The sequence below is a fragment of the Perca fluviatilis genome, chromosome 18, assembly GCF_010015445.1.
Source record: "Perca fluviatilis chromosome 18, GENO_Pfluv_1.0, whole genome shotgun sequence".
Classification (NCBI taxonomy): Eukaryota; Metazoa; Chordata; class Actinopteri; order Perciformes; family Percidae; genus Perca; species Perca fluviatilis.
Window position 1 is genome coordinate 18,615,792 of NC_053129.1, and position 14,367 is coordinate 18,630,158.

The 14,367-nt window shown below is 38.4% G+C and overlaps 1 protein-coding gene across 1 annotated transcript in view; it reads left to right on the plus strand.

Moving 5' to 3' along the window:
* The window catches only part of ylpm1 (YLP motif containing 1), a 36,680-nt gene that overhangs the window by 17,427 nt on the left and 4,886 nt on the right, over positions 1-14,367 (plus strand). The window contains exons 9-20 of the mRNA XM_039781340.1: positions 3,622-3,763; positions 3,850-3,939; positions 5,549-5,729; positions 5,837-5,860; positions 5,974-6,164; positions 6,669-6,823; positions 6,918-6,980; positions 7,188-7,307; positions 7,449-7,625; positions 7,735-7,818; positions 7,925-8,008; positions 9,649-9,723. Of these exons, the coding sequence (XP_039637274.1) occupies positions 3,622-3,763; positions 3,850-3,939; positions 5,549-5,729; positions 5,837-5,860; positions 5,974-6,164; positions 6,669-6,823; positions 6,918-6,980; positions 7,188-7,307; positions 7,449-7,625; positions 7,735-7,818; positions 7,925-8,008; positions 9,649-9,723 (1,386 nt within the window). The remainder of the gene's footprint in view (positions 1-3,621; positions 3,764-3,849; positions 3,940-5,548; positions 5,730-5,836; positions 5,861-5,973; positions 6,165-6,668; positions 6,824-6,917; positions 6,981-7,187; positions 7,308-7,448; positions 7,626-7,734; positions 7,819-7,924; positions 8,009-9,648; positions 9,724-14,367) is intronic.

A 14,367-nucleotide genomic window follows, 5' to 3' on the forward strand; every position in this document is an offset into this window, starting at 1 on the left:
TTTTTTATTTGTTTAAAAGGTTTGAAATATCCAATAAATTTTTTTGTTCCACTTCATGATTGTGTCCCACTTGTTGTTGATTCTTTACAAAAAATTACAGTTTTATATCTTTATGTTTGAGGCCTGAAATGTGGCAAAAGGTCGAAAAGTTCAAGGGGGCCGAATACTTTCGCAAGGCACTGTATATATACACATATATACATACAGTGCCTTGCGAAAGTATTCGGCGAAATTTATTGGATATTTCAAACCTTTTAAACAAATAAAAAACTGAAATATTGGGCGTGCAAAATTATTCAGCCCCCTTAAGTTAATACTTTGTAGCGCCACCTTTTGCGCCGATTATACAGCTGTAAGTCGCTTGGGGTATGTCTCTATCAGTTTTGCACATCGAGAGACTGACATTTTTGCCCATTCCTCTTTGCAAAACAGCTCGAGCTCAGTGAGGTTGGATGGAGAGCGGTGGTGAACAGCAGTTTTCAGTTCGTTCCACAGATTATCGATTGATTGGGGTCTGGACTTTGACTTGGCCATTCTAACACCTGGATATGTTTATTTGTGAACCATTCCATTGTAGATTTTGCTTTATGTTTTGGATCATTGTCTTGTTGGAAGACAAATCTCCGTCCCAGTCTCAGGTCTTTTGCAGACTCCATCAGGTTTTCTTCCAGAATGGTCCTGTATTTGGCTCCATCCATCTTCCCATCAATTTTAACCATCTTCCCTGTCCCTGCTGAAGAAAAGCAGGCCCAAACCATGATGCTGCCACCACCATGTTTGACAGTGGGGATGGTGTGTTCAGGGTGATGAGCTGTGTTGCTTTTACGCCAAACATAACGTTTTGCATTGTTGCCAAAAGTTCGATTTTGGTTTCATCTGACCACAGCACCTTCTTCCACATGTTTGGTGTGTCTCCCAGGTGGCTTTTGGCAAACTTTAAACGACACTTTTTATGGATATCTTTAAGAAATGGCTTTCTTCTTGCCACTCTTCCATAAAGGCCAGATTTGTGCGCAGAACACTGATTGTTGTCCTATGGACAGAGTCTCCCACCTCAGCTGTAGATCTCTGCAGTTCATCCAGAGTGATCATGGGCCTCTTGGCTGCATCTCTGATCAGTCTTCTCATTGTATGAGCTGAAAGTTTAGAGGGACGGCCGGGTCTTCATAGATTTGCAGTGGTCTGATACTCCTTCCATTTCAATATTATCGCTTGCACAGTGCTCCTTGGGATGTTTAAAGCTTGGGAAATCTTTTGTATCCAACCGGCTTTAAACTTCTCCACAACAGTATCTCGGACCGCGCTGTGTGTTCCTTGTTCTTCATGATGCTCTCTGCTTTTACACGGACCTCTGAGACTATCACAGAGCAGGTGCATTTATACGGAGACTTCGATTACACACAGCTAGATTCTATTTATCATCATTAGTCATTTAGGTCAACATTGGATCATTCAAAGATCCTCACTGAACTCTGGAGAGTTTGCTGCACTGAAAGTAAAGGGGCTGAATAATTTTGCACCCACTTTTTCAGTTTTTATTTGTTAAAAAAGTTTGAAATAGCCAATTTATCTCTGTTCCACTTCATAATTGGGACCCACTTGTTGTTGATTCTTCACAAAAAAATACAGTTTATATATCTCTTATGTTTGAGGCCTGAAATGTGGCAAAAGGTCGAAAACGTTCAAGGGGCGAATACTTGAAGGCAGACTAGAGTTATATATATATAATATATATATATATATATATATATATATATATATATATATATATATATATATATATATATATATATATATATGTATATATATATATATATATATGTATATATATATATATATATATATATATTATATGATATATGTATATATATATGTATATATATGTATATATGTATATATATGTGTGTGTATATATATATATATATATATATATATATATATATATATATATATATGTATAATATGTATATATATATATATATGTATATATATATATAATTTTAATTTTTAATATTTAACTCGTTAAAAAAAATTAACGTAAATTAACGCAGCTGTGTTTGTTTACTTACATGTGGCTGAGAAACGAATATCGTCTCCATAAGAGCAGGCGGTACTCTAGGAGGGACTTACCTGATTGAAGTAGGCCTACGGGCCAGTCAAGAGTTGAAACATGGACCAGTAAGATCCCAAGAGAAAAAAGACGATGTGTTAGAATCCAGAAATGAATGAGCACGGGCTATAAACGGGACCGAGTACTAGTTCCGACATGTTGTCTCGTCAGGAGAGATGCGCCCCACGGGTAACTTGTATTTTAGCTACACTGAGCTGCGGTTTAAGTTTGATTTGTCTGTTGCGCTACTGCTGTGCTGCCGATATGTACGCGTCGCTGATTTGTTTGCTTGATAACTGTTACGTTGGTCACGCTGATAAAACCTTATTTGCAGTCTGATGTTTAACGCTGTCGACTCGATAGTATCCGCGACTATATTCCAGTAAATGTTTGAAATTGCGCGTCTCACTGTCACACCAAGCTACTTCCTGGTTGCGGTGCTGGAAGGGAAATGTAGTCAATCGCTTTACATTGGTAATGGATTGCTGTGCACAGCGTCGCTATTCAAAACCACACTCATTGTTTTCACTTTAGGCCAACATACACCTTTGTGGTTTTGGGTTACTGGTTTAATGTGTAACATTGATATTGATGTGCATTTCTGTGTTTAGATATATGTGCTTTGCTTAGTCATTCAGATTAAACACTATATTATAATATTTATGATATTAAGTACTGCCTAGATTGTAATTTATATTCTCTCTCTCTCTCTCTATATATATATATATATATATATATATATATATATATATATATATATATATATATATATATATATATATATATATATATATATTTGTATATTATTCAGAATATGGTATATTATTCAGAATATGGTATATTAGGTATGTGGCTAATATTGGGGGTGGTGACAAAAATCTGCTCTCAAGTCGGACAGTTTCTTTCTTTCAGCAGCCTTCAGCAGGACTAAATAAGCCAAATTGTTGCTGCTGTTGTTCTGAAAGATATTAAACATTCTGAACTTAGCAGAACCTTTCCTTGTTTGTTTTATCTTCATATTTGCAAAGTTAAGTGATTTAGCATTTAAATATCCATTACTACAAGCTTCAGTCTCAATTTAAAAACGCGATTAATCGCGATTAACTACAGCAAATTGTGCGATTAATTAGTTAATTTTTTTTAATCGACAGCCCTAATATATATATATATATATAATGTGTATATTTTTTTTTATATATGTGTGCATGTGTGTATATATATATATATTGTATATGTATATATATATATATATATATATATATATATATATATATATATATATTATATGTGTATATATATATATATATATATGTATATGTGTATATATATTATATATATATGTATATATGTATATAATTATATATATATATATATGTATATATATATATATATATATATATATATATATATATATGTATATATATGTATATGTATGTGTGTGCATGTGTATAGGTTTTCAGAAATATTTTGCATTTAACTGTTCAATATCATATTACATCTGTCATCTTCAGGGCATGACTGCAGCTGCACAGACAGCTGTAACCGAATCTGTGTCTTGGGATACTAAGCCTGCTGCCACAGATTACCAGCCATCTCTCCCTGCATCCAAACCTTCAGTGATTCCAAAGACTGTGGATTATGGGCATGGTCACGGTATGAGCAGCAAAGACAAACACATTTTAACAGATAAAACAGGTTAATTTTCAGGACTGTTGGTGACATTACCCTCAATGTTTCAGAGCCTGGAGCCACGGTTGAGCGGATCTCTTATGGTGAGAGAATTTTGCTGAGGCCTGACCCAGTGACATCAGACAGGGGCTATGAAAAAGGTCAGTCTCACAGGGCTTAAAGTATTAAAGTATTCCGGCACCGTGCCGGATCTCCGGCGTGCGGCTGTAATGAAAAATATTATTATTATTTTCGAGTCACTTGATTTCACCTACCAATCATATGAGAAGAACGCAGCTCTAACTAACGCAGGGCTTAAATTACTCGGGCCTTGTGCCCGATTTCTGGCGTATGACTATTTTAGAAAAAGTTAATAAATTAAAAAGTCCACATGGGATTGGTTTTTGATGCGCTGGATTTAGCCAATCATCAAACTTCCACCTACCAATGAAACAAATTCTAGCCAATCGGATGCAAAGTAGGGCGGGTCTCTGTGGTAACGCAGCTAAAAAAAAATGGAGGCAAAGTTTATCAAACTTGGAGCATGTAGATACAGCTTTAGTTGAGAAAGGAGTTCAAAACAAGTGGCGCTGGGCATGAATAGATGACAAGAGGATAAGGGTGGAGACGGGAAGCTGTTTAGCACTTGGTGCCTCAAATTGAGGGAGCCGGGTGCTTGCTTCTGCAGCGCATGTTGAAGGAAGATACTGTACGGCAGCAGTGGTAAGAAAGCTTTGGTCCATGCACTCTGTCATACGAGTAATATACCGGCAACGACATCTACCGCTGCGACTGCGCCTTCACTGACCGACCGTGTTTGTGATACAAACAATACGTGACGGTGTGTGTGCACGTTCATAGCGGAACACGATTTGTCATTAATGATGGCCACTGTGGAAAAGCTATCTGAAGCCCAAACTGACTTGACAAAGCTGTCTGTTTGGAATCAGCATGGCAGTTATATAAACATAACGGTCTAGTTATATGAAGGCTATACAACGTGACGTTTTTAATAAATGTACATGACAACTAATATCAACATGGACAAAATCATGAATGTACTAATTCGCTTTTTTGCCAAAGTAACCACACATCTAGAAAGTTTAGTTTTCACAATGATTCATTGTAGGATTATGATATTATTGCAATATGTAAATCTACATTGACTCTTAATTTAATATATGGTTGAAAGAAGTAAAAATTGATCCAAAACTTTTTACTTCTTAAAAACTATGACTTTTATTATTGTGTAATGTAAGAAGGACTTTAACTGTTTTGCCAGTCAAATTAACTTTAATGAGTGCATATTGAATTTTTTTTCACTTTAAGCCCTGGTCTCAATACTGTAACCCTGTGTCTAGATCGCAAGCATGTCGGTGCGTTTTTGCTACAGATCCTCTCTCTTTTTAATCTGTGCAGCTGTCGGCACCAGCTCTATGCAGACTTGCCTCTCAGCTGCGTCTCACGGGCGTAAAATATTTTTTTAAGTTATTTTCGTCCTCCCTCAGACTTTATCAGAGCCTATAGGATATTGAATGGGTAACATTGTTTAGTGTCCAAGGGAAATGTGAAAGAAGAGTGGCTGCTCTTTTGCTGTTTGATGCTTTGAAATGCTTGGACCAGACGGAACCGGTATAGACAGTCGCTTCAGTGTCACGTGAAAACACCGCTGATGTGACGTTTGCGGTCTAGACAAGGGGTTGAGCTTAACTCGAACAGAGCTTGCATTTGTAATTTTCTAACTGTTTAATTTTCATTTCATTTTCCTAGAACCTCTTGGTCCCAGAGATCCTTACAGCAGAGACCCATATTATGAAAGACGATTGGACCCTTACATGGACCGCCGGGAGTACAGCAGAGAGAGGGAATTATACAGAGAAAAGCTGCAACCTGAATATGAAAGGGAAAGATATGAGAGGGAGCGCTATCCCCTACGAGAAAGAGATGACAGGTAACATGTTACTCTTTTACACCTTTTTTTTTTTTCCGTACTGGGGGAAGTGCACTGCTTCTGTACATATGTAATATTGTTTTCTATTTGTCTGTTTTTAATTCAAGCACACAATCCATGGTTGAAGAAAGGTACTATATCACATTGTGTCAGTACATTGTGATTAGTCGTCCGTGTGTGCCAGTTTGAATCAAGAAATTCTGTTGATAAAACAAATACTTAACAATGCTCCTCCTCTGTGTAGATCTCCACTGGCACCTTCCTCGCGCTCAGGATACAGGGAGAGAGAGCGGGATCTTCGAGAGAGGGAGCGAAGTGACAGTCGTGATCGAGACGAACATTATGGACGGCCTGGCTATGATAGACCTCGAAACGAGCGCATTGGACTTGACCGCAGTGGGCCTGAGCGTTACAGTCATAGCTCCTCACCTTACGGTATGTTCTATCCCACTGTTACCAGCATACCTGCAAACTTGTCGCATTTCAGCGAAAATCGCTGTTTTGAATGGGGAAAATGTCATCCACGTGAATCGTGTAGATCCGAAGAGTTTTTATTTTTTTGGGGTTAGGAGGGGATATCGGTGCCTTATTTAGATTCCACTTAAATGCTTCCGCTTCTCTCTGATGCTCCGAAAACGGACGTTAGAGGAAACTGAAACATCGCCGCACAGGACGCTAGTTACGGTAACACTACACTCGACAGCAGGTAACGTTAGCCTACCGTTAGCTAGCAGCTGGAGTAATGAGGAATGATGTGTCAGCTTTTTCAGCCCTTCTGAGTTTGCAGGTATGTACCAGATGTGTACTCACATACTTCAACTGTGTTTTGGAATAATTTCACTTCACACTTAAATCACAGGGTTATTTCTCACTTACAGTAAATCTATAATGTGGGAAAAATGCCATTCAGATAAATACTTTGCAATGAATATCATACAGTAGAAAGAAGAAGTTATCCAGAGGACCGAGGACCTCCCACTGCACCACCCCTCCCGCCTCCACCCCAGCCACCCCCACGAGTCGAGAAGAAGCCAGAAATCAAGAATATTGACGATATCCTAAAACCGCCTGGCAGATCATCTCGCCCTGAAAGGGTACTAATTACTGCTGCAATGTTTCTTGATGTAGCAATATCACATTGTTTGTTGTATAATATTAAGTACTCATTTATGTGATATATTTGAACAGATTGTCATCATAATGAGAGGGCTTCCAGGAAGTGGAAAAAGCCATGTTGCTAAGCTCATAAGGGTGAGTGGAGTCATACCAGCAAATCATATGGTAATGTAATAATGATGTAATGTAACTGAACTTTAAGAACAATATACAAACAATACTCGTAGAGCCTGTTTATATGTCCTTCCACAAAATATGTTTTACATAACAAATATTGCCTTTTGTAACAAAGCAAATAGAACCATGAAAACTTTGCTTTTCAATCTTGTTGACGTTATTAAGGATAAGGAAGTCGATTGTGGCGGTGCACCTCCAAGAGTTCTTGTTTTGGACGATTATTTCATGACTGAGGTTGAGAAAGTAGAGAAAGACCCAGACACAGGGAGAAGAGTCAAAACCAAGGTGAGTCTGAAATGCAACAATAACAAAAGTTGTGCTAAAGTATGCAGTTGGAAATCAAATTGAGCATCAGTGAGCAGTAGCAACTTTCAGATGTAGATGTAGACAATATAAAGAATGTAATACAATAAACCTGTCTTGCAGGTTCTTGAGTATGAGTATGAGCCAGAGATGGAGGATACCTACCGGAACAGCATGCTTAAAACATTCAAGAAAACTCTGGATGACGGCTTTTTCCCCTTCATCATTTTAGACACTATTAATGACAGGGTTAAACATTTTGATCAGTTCTGGAGCGCAGCCAAAACAAAAGGCTTTGAGGTAAGTTGTGTTCATTAATGACTCCGAAAAAATTTAAAATTTTATTTTATAAATTATATTTATTCCAACCAGCTATGTGCTTAAGATGTTTTGTTTTTCTTATTTCAAGGTGTATCTTGCTGAAATCACTGCAGACACTCAGACTTGTGCAAAGAGAAATGTCCATGGGCGCACGCTTAAGGATATAATGAAGGTCTGTAATATAAAATAACTGCCTCAGATACATTCATAATAAGAGTAATGTCCACTAAAGCTCATACATATAGAATGCACTTCCTAATGGAGCATTCTGTACACAGATGTCCAACAACTGGGAGTCTTCACCCCGTCATATGGTACGCTTGGATGTCCGGTCCCTGCTTCAGGATGCTGCTATAGAAGAGGTGAGGTCTTCAAGACTTAAAAAGTTCTCATAATATTACATATTATTTTTATATACAGTACAGGCCAAAAGTATGGACACACCTTCTCATTCAATGCGTTTCCTTTATTTTCATGACTATTTACATTTAGATTCTCACTGAAGGCATCAAAACTATGAATGAACACACATGGAATTATGTACTTAACAAAAAAGTGTGAAATAACTGAAAACATGTCTTACATTTTAGATTCCTCAAAGTAGCCACCCTTTGCTCTGATTACTGCTTCGCACATTCTTGGCATTCTCTTGATGAGCTTCAAGAGGTAGTCACCTGAAATGGTTTTCCAACAGTCTTGAAGAAGTTCCCAGAGATGCTTAGCACTTGTTGCCTTCACTCTGCGGTCCAGCTCACCCCAAACCATCTTGATTGGGTTCAGGTCCGGTGACTGTGGAGGCCAGGTCATCTGGCGCAGCACTCCATCACTCTCCTTCTTGGTCAAATAGCCCTTACACAGCCTGGAGGTGTGTTTGGGGTCATTGTCCTGTTAAAAAATAAATTATGGTCCAACTAAACGCAAACCGGATGGGATGGCATGTCGCTGCAGGATGCTGTGGTAGTCATGCTGGTTCAGTATGCCTTCAATTTTGAATAAATCCCCCAAAGTTTCACCAGCAAAGCACCCCCACACCATCACACCTCCTCCTCCATGCTTCACGGTAGGAACCAGGCATGTAGAATCAATCTGTTCACCTTTTCTGCATCGCACAAAGACACGGCGGTTGGAACCAAAGATCTCAAATTTGGACTCATCAGACCAAAGCACAGATTTCCACTGGTCTAATGTCCATTCCTTGTGTTTCTTGGCCCAAACAAATCTCTTCTGCTTGTTGCCTCTCCTTAGCAGTGGTTTCCTAGCAGCTACTTTGACCATGAAGGCCTGATTCGCGCAGTCTCCTCTGAACAGTTGTTCTAAAGATGTGTCTGCTGCCAGAACTCTGTGTGGCATTCATCTGGTCTCTAATCTGAGCTGCTGTTAACTTGCGATTTCTGAGGCTGGTGATTCGGATGAACTTATCCTCAGCAGCAGAGGTGACTTTTGGTCTTCCTTTCCTGGGGCGGTCCTCATGTGAGCCAGTTTCGTTGTAGCGCTTGATGGTTTTTGCGACTGCACTTGGGGACACATTCAAAGTTTTCGCAATTTTCTGGACTGACTGACCTTTATTTGTTAAAGTAATGATGGCCACTCGTTTCTCTTTACTTAGCTGATTGGTTCTTGCCATAATATGAATTCTAACAGTTGTCCAATAGGGCTGTCGACTGTGTATCAACCTGACTTCTGCACAACACAACTGATGGTCCCAACCCCATTAATAAGGGAAAAAATTCCACTAATTAACCCTGACAAGGCACACTTGTGAAGTGAAAACCATTTGAAGTGACTACCTCATGAAGCTCATTGAGAGAACACCAAGGGTTTGCAGCGCTATCAAAAAAGCAAAGGGTGGCTACTTTGAGGAATCTAAAATATAATGTTTTCAGTTATTTCACACTTTTTTGTTAAGTACATAATTCCATGTGTGTTCATTCATATATATATATATATATATATAGTCCTTTCTCAGTAACTGAGTTAAACTAACATGTGCTTGTGGTGTTAGGTTGAAATGGAAGACTTCAATCCCGATGACGAGCCTAAGGAGCTGAAGAGAGAGGAGGAAGAAGAGGGGGATCTGGTAGGACATGAAAAGCTTACATTTATAGCCACATCGTTTTCAGAATCATTTCCACTTATTTGTATTCCCATCAACCACATAAGGCTTATTCAATCATTTAATTTATTATGTATTTATTATCATGTTTATGAGGAAGGACTAGAGCAGAACAGATAAAATATAAAGGAGCGAGATAGGGAATACTGTAGTGAATCTGTCCTAAAATGAAATGATAGCTGCAATAGTCCATTAACTAAAGGAGCATTTGCAAGGCTTCTAGTGTAGGTATTTAGTTGTCTTTTTGAGCATTTCCTCAGATTTCATTGTTAAATAGGTACATTGGAAATTATTTTTGTCATCACATCAAGAATTTTCAAAAGAAAGTTGAAGTTTTAAAATTCATATTGTTGCTAAAGTACCAACATTGGCAAAAGGGATCTTAAACTTTAACCTCCTCATTGTGGATGAGACTGGACCATTCTGCTTCGTATCCCTGATGATTTGTATTCACAAAAATGCAAAAACATTTTTTCAAAAGACAGAAATGTAATTTTAATCAAAAAATCATGATTGAAAAAATGAAAAGGTGTCTATCTAATCAGTTTGAAAAGTAATGTTGTGCAAAACATTCTTATGAATAATACTTTTCAACACAAATTTCTGAGATTTTAAAGAAATAAATGAATGACATTCTTCTGCCAAATGAATTTTACAGAGGTAAATATTGCCTTTGACATGACTTGATTGTTTTTGGCCTCAGATTTTGATACATTTTCACATAATATCTAATTGTATCATTATTTAACCAGCTCTAAAAATGTTGTACAACTATTCTGGGGAAATATTAACCAACTATAAAAAAAAATTACCTGAATATCAGAGTGACAGACTATCTAATATCCACTAGGTTTCAGTGAAAGATTCTTGAAAGCTGTAGAACTTACTGCTTGGTAACAGATTTTGAAAGTTTTGAAATTTAAATGTTTCCTTTTGTACCTTCAGGGGATTGTCACCATATATATACAAAGCTTGTGATCAAACTGGACTGTGGGGCAAAAGTTTGAGAATTTGTGATTATGAAATTAATTTTATTAAGGAGGGGGAAAAAAGCAGCGGAAACAAAAAGCCACCGGCCTCGGATGCACAGTTGCCTAATAATCAAATGCCTAACGACAAATCTGCTTTACCTTAAAGCGGCTATAATAGATAGTTTTATAATAACAATGTATCAAATGACTAGGGTTGGGTACCGTTTGGATTTTTACGATTCCGATGCCGAACCGGTACTTTTAAAACGATTCCGATTCCTAAATAATTCCTAAACCAATTCTTGAAAAACTGAAAAATGACATAAAAGAAAGGCTTTTTATGGAGTTTTTTTTTTATTGAAAATTATTTAAATTTAACATTATATTAACGTTTTAAAGTACTTAAATATATAATGAGTAAACCTAAGTCACCTAACACACAACTACAATAATTTAACAAATAACAGTTACACTATTAACAAGTAACAACAAAATAAATGTTGTTGAGTTGGTATGCCAACCAGCTTCAAACTTTAGCAGTTCTTTTGCAGAAAAATGACCATATTTGCCTTCTCTGGCAAGATACTACACCTCTCCTGACTTATGGCATGTAGGCCTACTGCATAGGAGAAACTCTCTCAGACGGTGTCCAAGAGGTCTGTACACACCCAGGTATGAGTTTGAAAGGGCAGGCTACAGGGTCTTGTCTTGAACGATGGACTAGCAGAGTAAGTGTAATGTTTACTAGTGATCACGTGCAGTCAGTGAATTGTTAATATGCTTTTACGTCAGTTTTGGTGAGCCCAGAGGGAAAATATGCCATTTTAAAAGTAGCCTACATATACGGTAGCTAGCTAACGGTAGACTACAGAGAAAGTGTGATATTTTTACGTCCGTTTCAGAGCGTGTACAAAAAGCCGTCTATCAGCTGTGATAGTAGAGTGCATGTCGGGGAATAGCGCCGACAACGCTTCACACCGCGAAGCGGCACGTCGCACCACTCGGCAGAAAAGGGAGAAAGAAAAAAAGAGGCTGCCGCTGTCCGGAGCGACAGAGGGAAAATATTTCAGTCGGAACCGAAATGAGGAACCGAAATTCGCGTTCTAATCCGGTCCGAATACTACCGTTTGCGTAGGAACCGGTACCATAGTGGAACCGGGTTTCGGTACCCAACCCTACAAATGACAATGGAAAACAATGTGAAAGGGATCGCTCATAATTATCATCCAAATCTGTAATTCCCCTCGGCTTTACAAAGCTTCATAGCCCGGCCCGCAGATCTACTGTTTTGGTTTACTCTCACTGCGCTCATAACCCACTGAATACTAACTGCTCAGCAGCAAACATCAGACACAGCTGGTGCCTAGCTAGTGGAGGTGTGACGAGATCTCGTCCCACAAGATCTCGCGACATTAAAATGTGACGAGACTTCTTGTCGAGGTACAAATTGTCTCGCGATATCTGTCACAAGTGCAGAGCAGCCACCAGTAGATGAAGTCCGACCTGGTTGGTCTTATAATACATCTGGCTTTGAAGAGGAGTCTGGCTTGGACCTCTAAATTAGCATAGATGATCCCCGGCCCGTTTGCCAAAGTTGACTCGGAGTTCACTTTTGCAGAGTGGTAGGGGAGTTGCAATTGTACAAAGCTGCCAGTAAAACCCAGCAAACGTTAAGAGGGTAAAGGCTCTCTCTCGCGCGCGCCTGACACACACACACATGGACTGCAGCGTGCAGTTCAGTGTGGCGCTGACTTGCGCAGCTCGCTCTCTTTCTCTTTTTTTTTTTTTTAATGAGTCTGAAGCAGAAAGCAAAACCTATCTTTACTTTTAATGATATTAAACAAAGAGAAATCTTCTCCCATCAGCCTAAAATGGTCATGAATCAATACAAGAGCAGCCTACTTCCTTGTTTATTGCTGCAATGAAACGCTTGGTTACATTGTAACCTTGGTTCTCTGAGTAAAGACAATTTTTCCAGTTATATTTCTTAAAGTTTTCTTTAAAATAGTGTTAAAATATCGTCCTCCTGAACCAAGTCAACAAATTACAATTATTTATTTAAAAAAAACCTTAGTGATAATATCTTGTATAATCTTGTATACAAAGTTCTGATTTCTTTTTTGTTGTTGTCCATCTTCCTGGCAGCGTAGATAAACTATTGTGGCTGTAATCAAGAAAAAATTACAACAGAAGGAAGTTACAGACGTTAGACTGATTAGACTGATTACAAATTATCCTCAAATTAACCCTGTAAGTGTCTTTATCTGAACTGTTGCTTTTATCAAGGGTTTCCAAACCCGGTTTTGTGGCCCCCAGTGAACTTCTCCTCAATTCTAACAAAATGTGTGAATAGAAAATTTATGTTCCTTGTTTGCAGAAAGACAAACATGAGATGAGCAAAATTTAATTATATAAAGCATGGCTCATTTCAGTCACAACAATAAATATAGGTTACATTCTAAAGCTTTGCTTAAAGGAGGATTATGCTCTTCCTTATTTTCTGTCATAAATATAATGTTACGATTCATATTAAATGTGGCCTAAGCTTAAAAAAATTAGGCAAATGTATATAGACCCAGAAATGCTAGTCTCTCATCGCCAGCACAATCTCCACAGAGCTGTGGAGTAAGGTCTGGCTACACCACACATACGTTCTAGGGTAGGAGAAAAAACAGTCTGGGTTGTGTAGCATTTTAAACCAATCACAATCGTCTTGGGCGGCGCTAAGCACCGGATGCAGCGACGGTGGCTCTGCAAAATGGTCTCGGGAAGGAACTTGTTTTGGTGGAACATTTGCACCACGCGAAAGAAAACGCCACATAAAATATTAAATCAAGTCAACTCTTCACACAATACATTAACATGAGCTATTCAAATTAGCTGGATACATGGTTAAATGTAATTTGCTCTTAACAGTGTATCAGTGTGTGTACTTCGTCCACAGCAATCCCCACCAATTTTCTTCAAAACTTGCCATTTTCAGCGTGTAGCTTGCTAGCTCGAAGTTTGTAGATTTTTCTTTTTCCCCAAATCGAACAGTTTGAGAACAGCAACACACAGAGAGCGGAAGGTGAGGGACATCGGGCACGTCCCTCACCTTCCGCTGTGTCGGGCAATAATCCTGAAAATGTACTTCCGTTGATCCAGACTAAAGAAAGAAACACTGACCAATCAGAACAGACTGGCATTTTTTTGGGGGGGGGGGGCTTAAAGAGACAGACACTCCAACAGAGTGTCTCGGACAGAGGATGAATACAGGTGCAGCAGCCATGGGCAGTTTGAGAAAAAGTGTTTTTTGAACATCAAAGCATGTTCTAGTAGAAGCAAAAAATCGAAGTATAGATCTGAAAATTTGCATAATATGTAACCTTAAAATCTCCAACAATATCCAGGGGCATGAACCATTTCATCTAATGGGGTCCATTGGTGGTGTCCCCCAGGATGAACCAACATTATGGAGACAACTTTGACAGGAATAAATGTCCATTAAGCTTCCTCATAGAGAAGGACACTACTTTATTTATGCCACTATATGCTGGTTTTAAGCTAATTTACATCAAGCTAAATATAATACTTAAACACATACATGTATGTTACCTACTGAAATGTGGTTAATCATAAATCAGATGATTGTGTA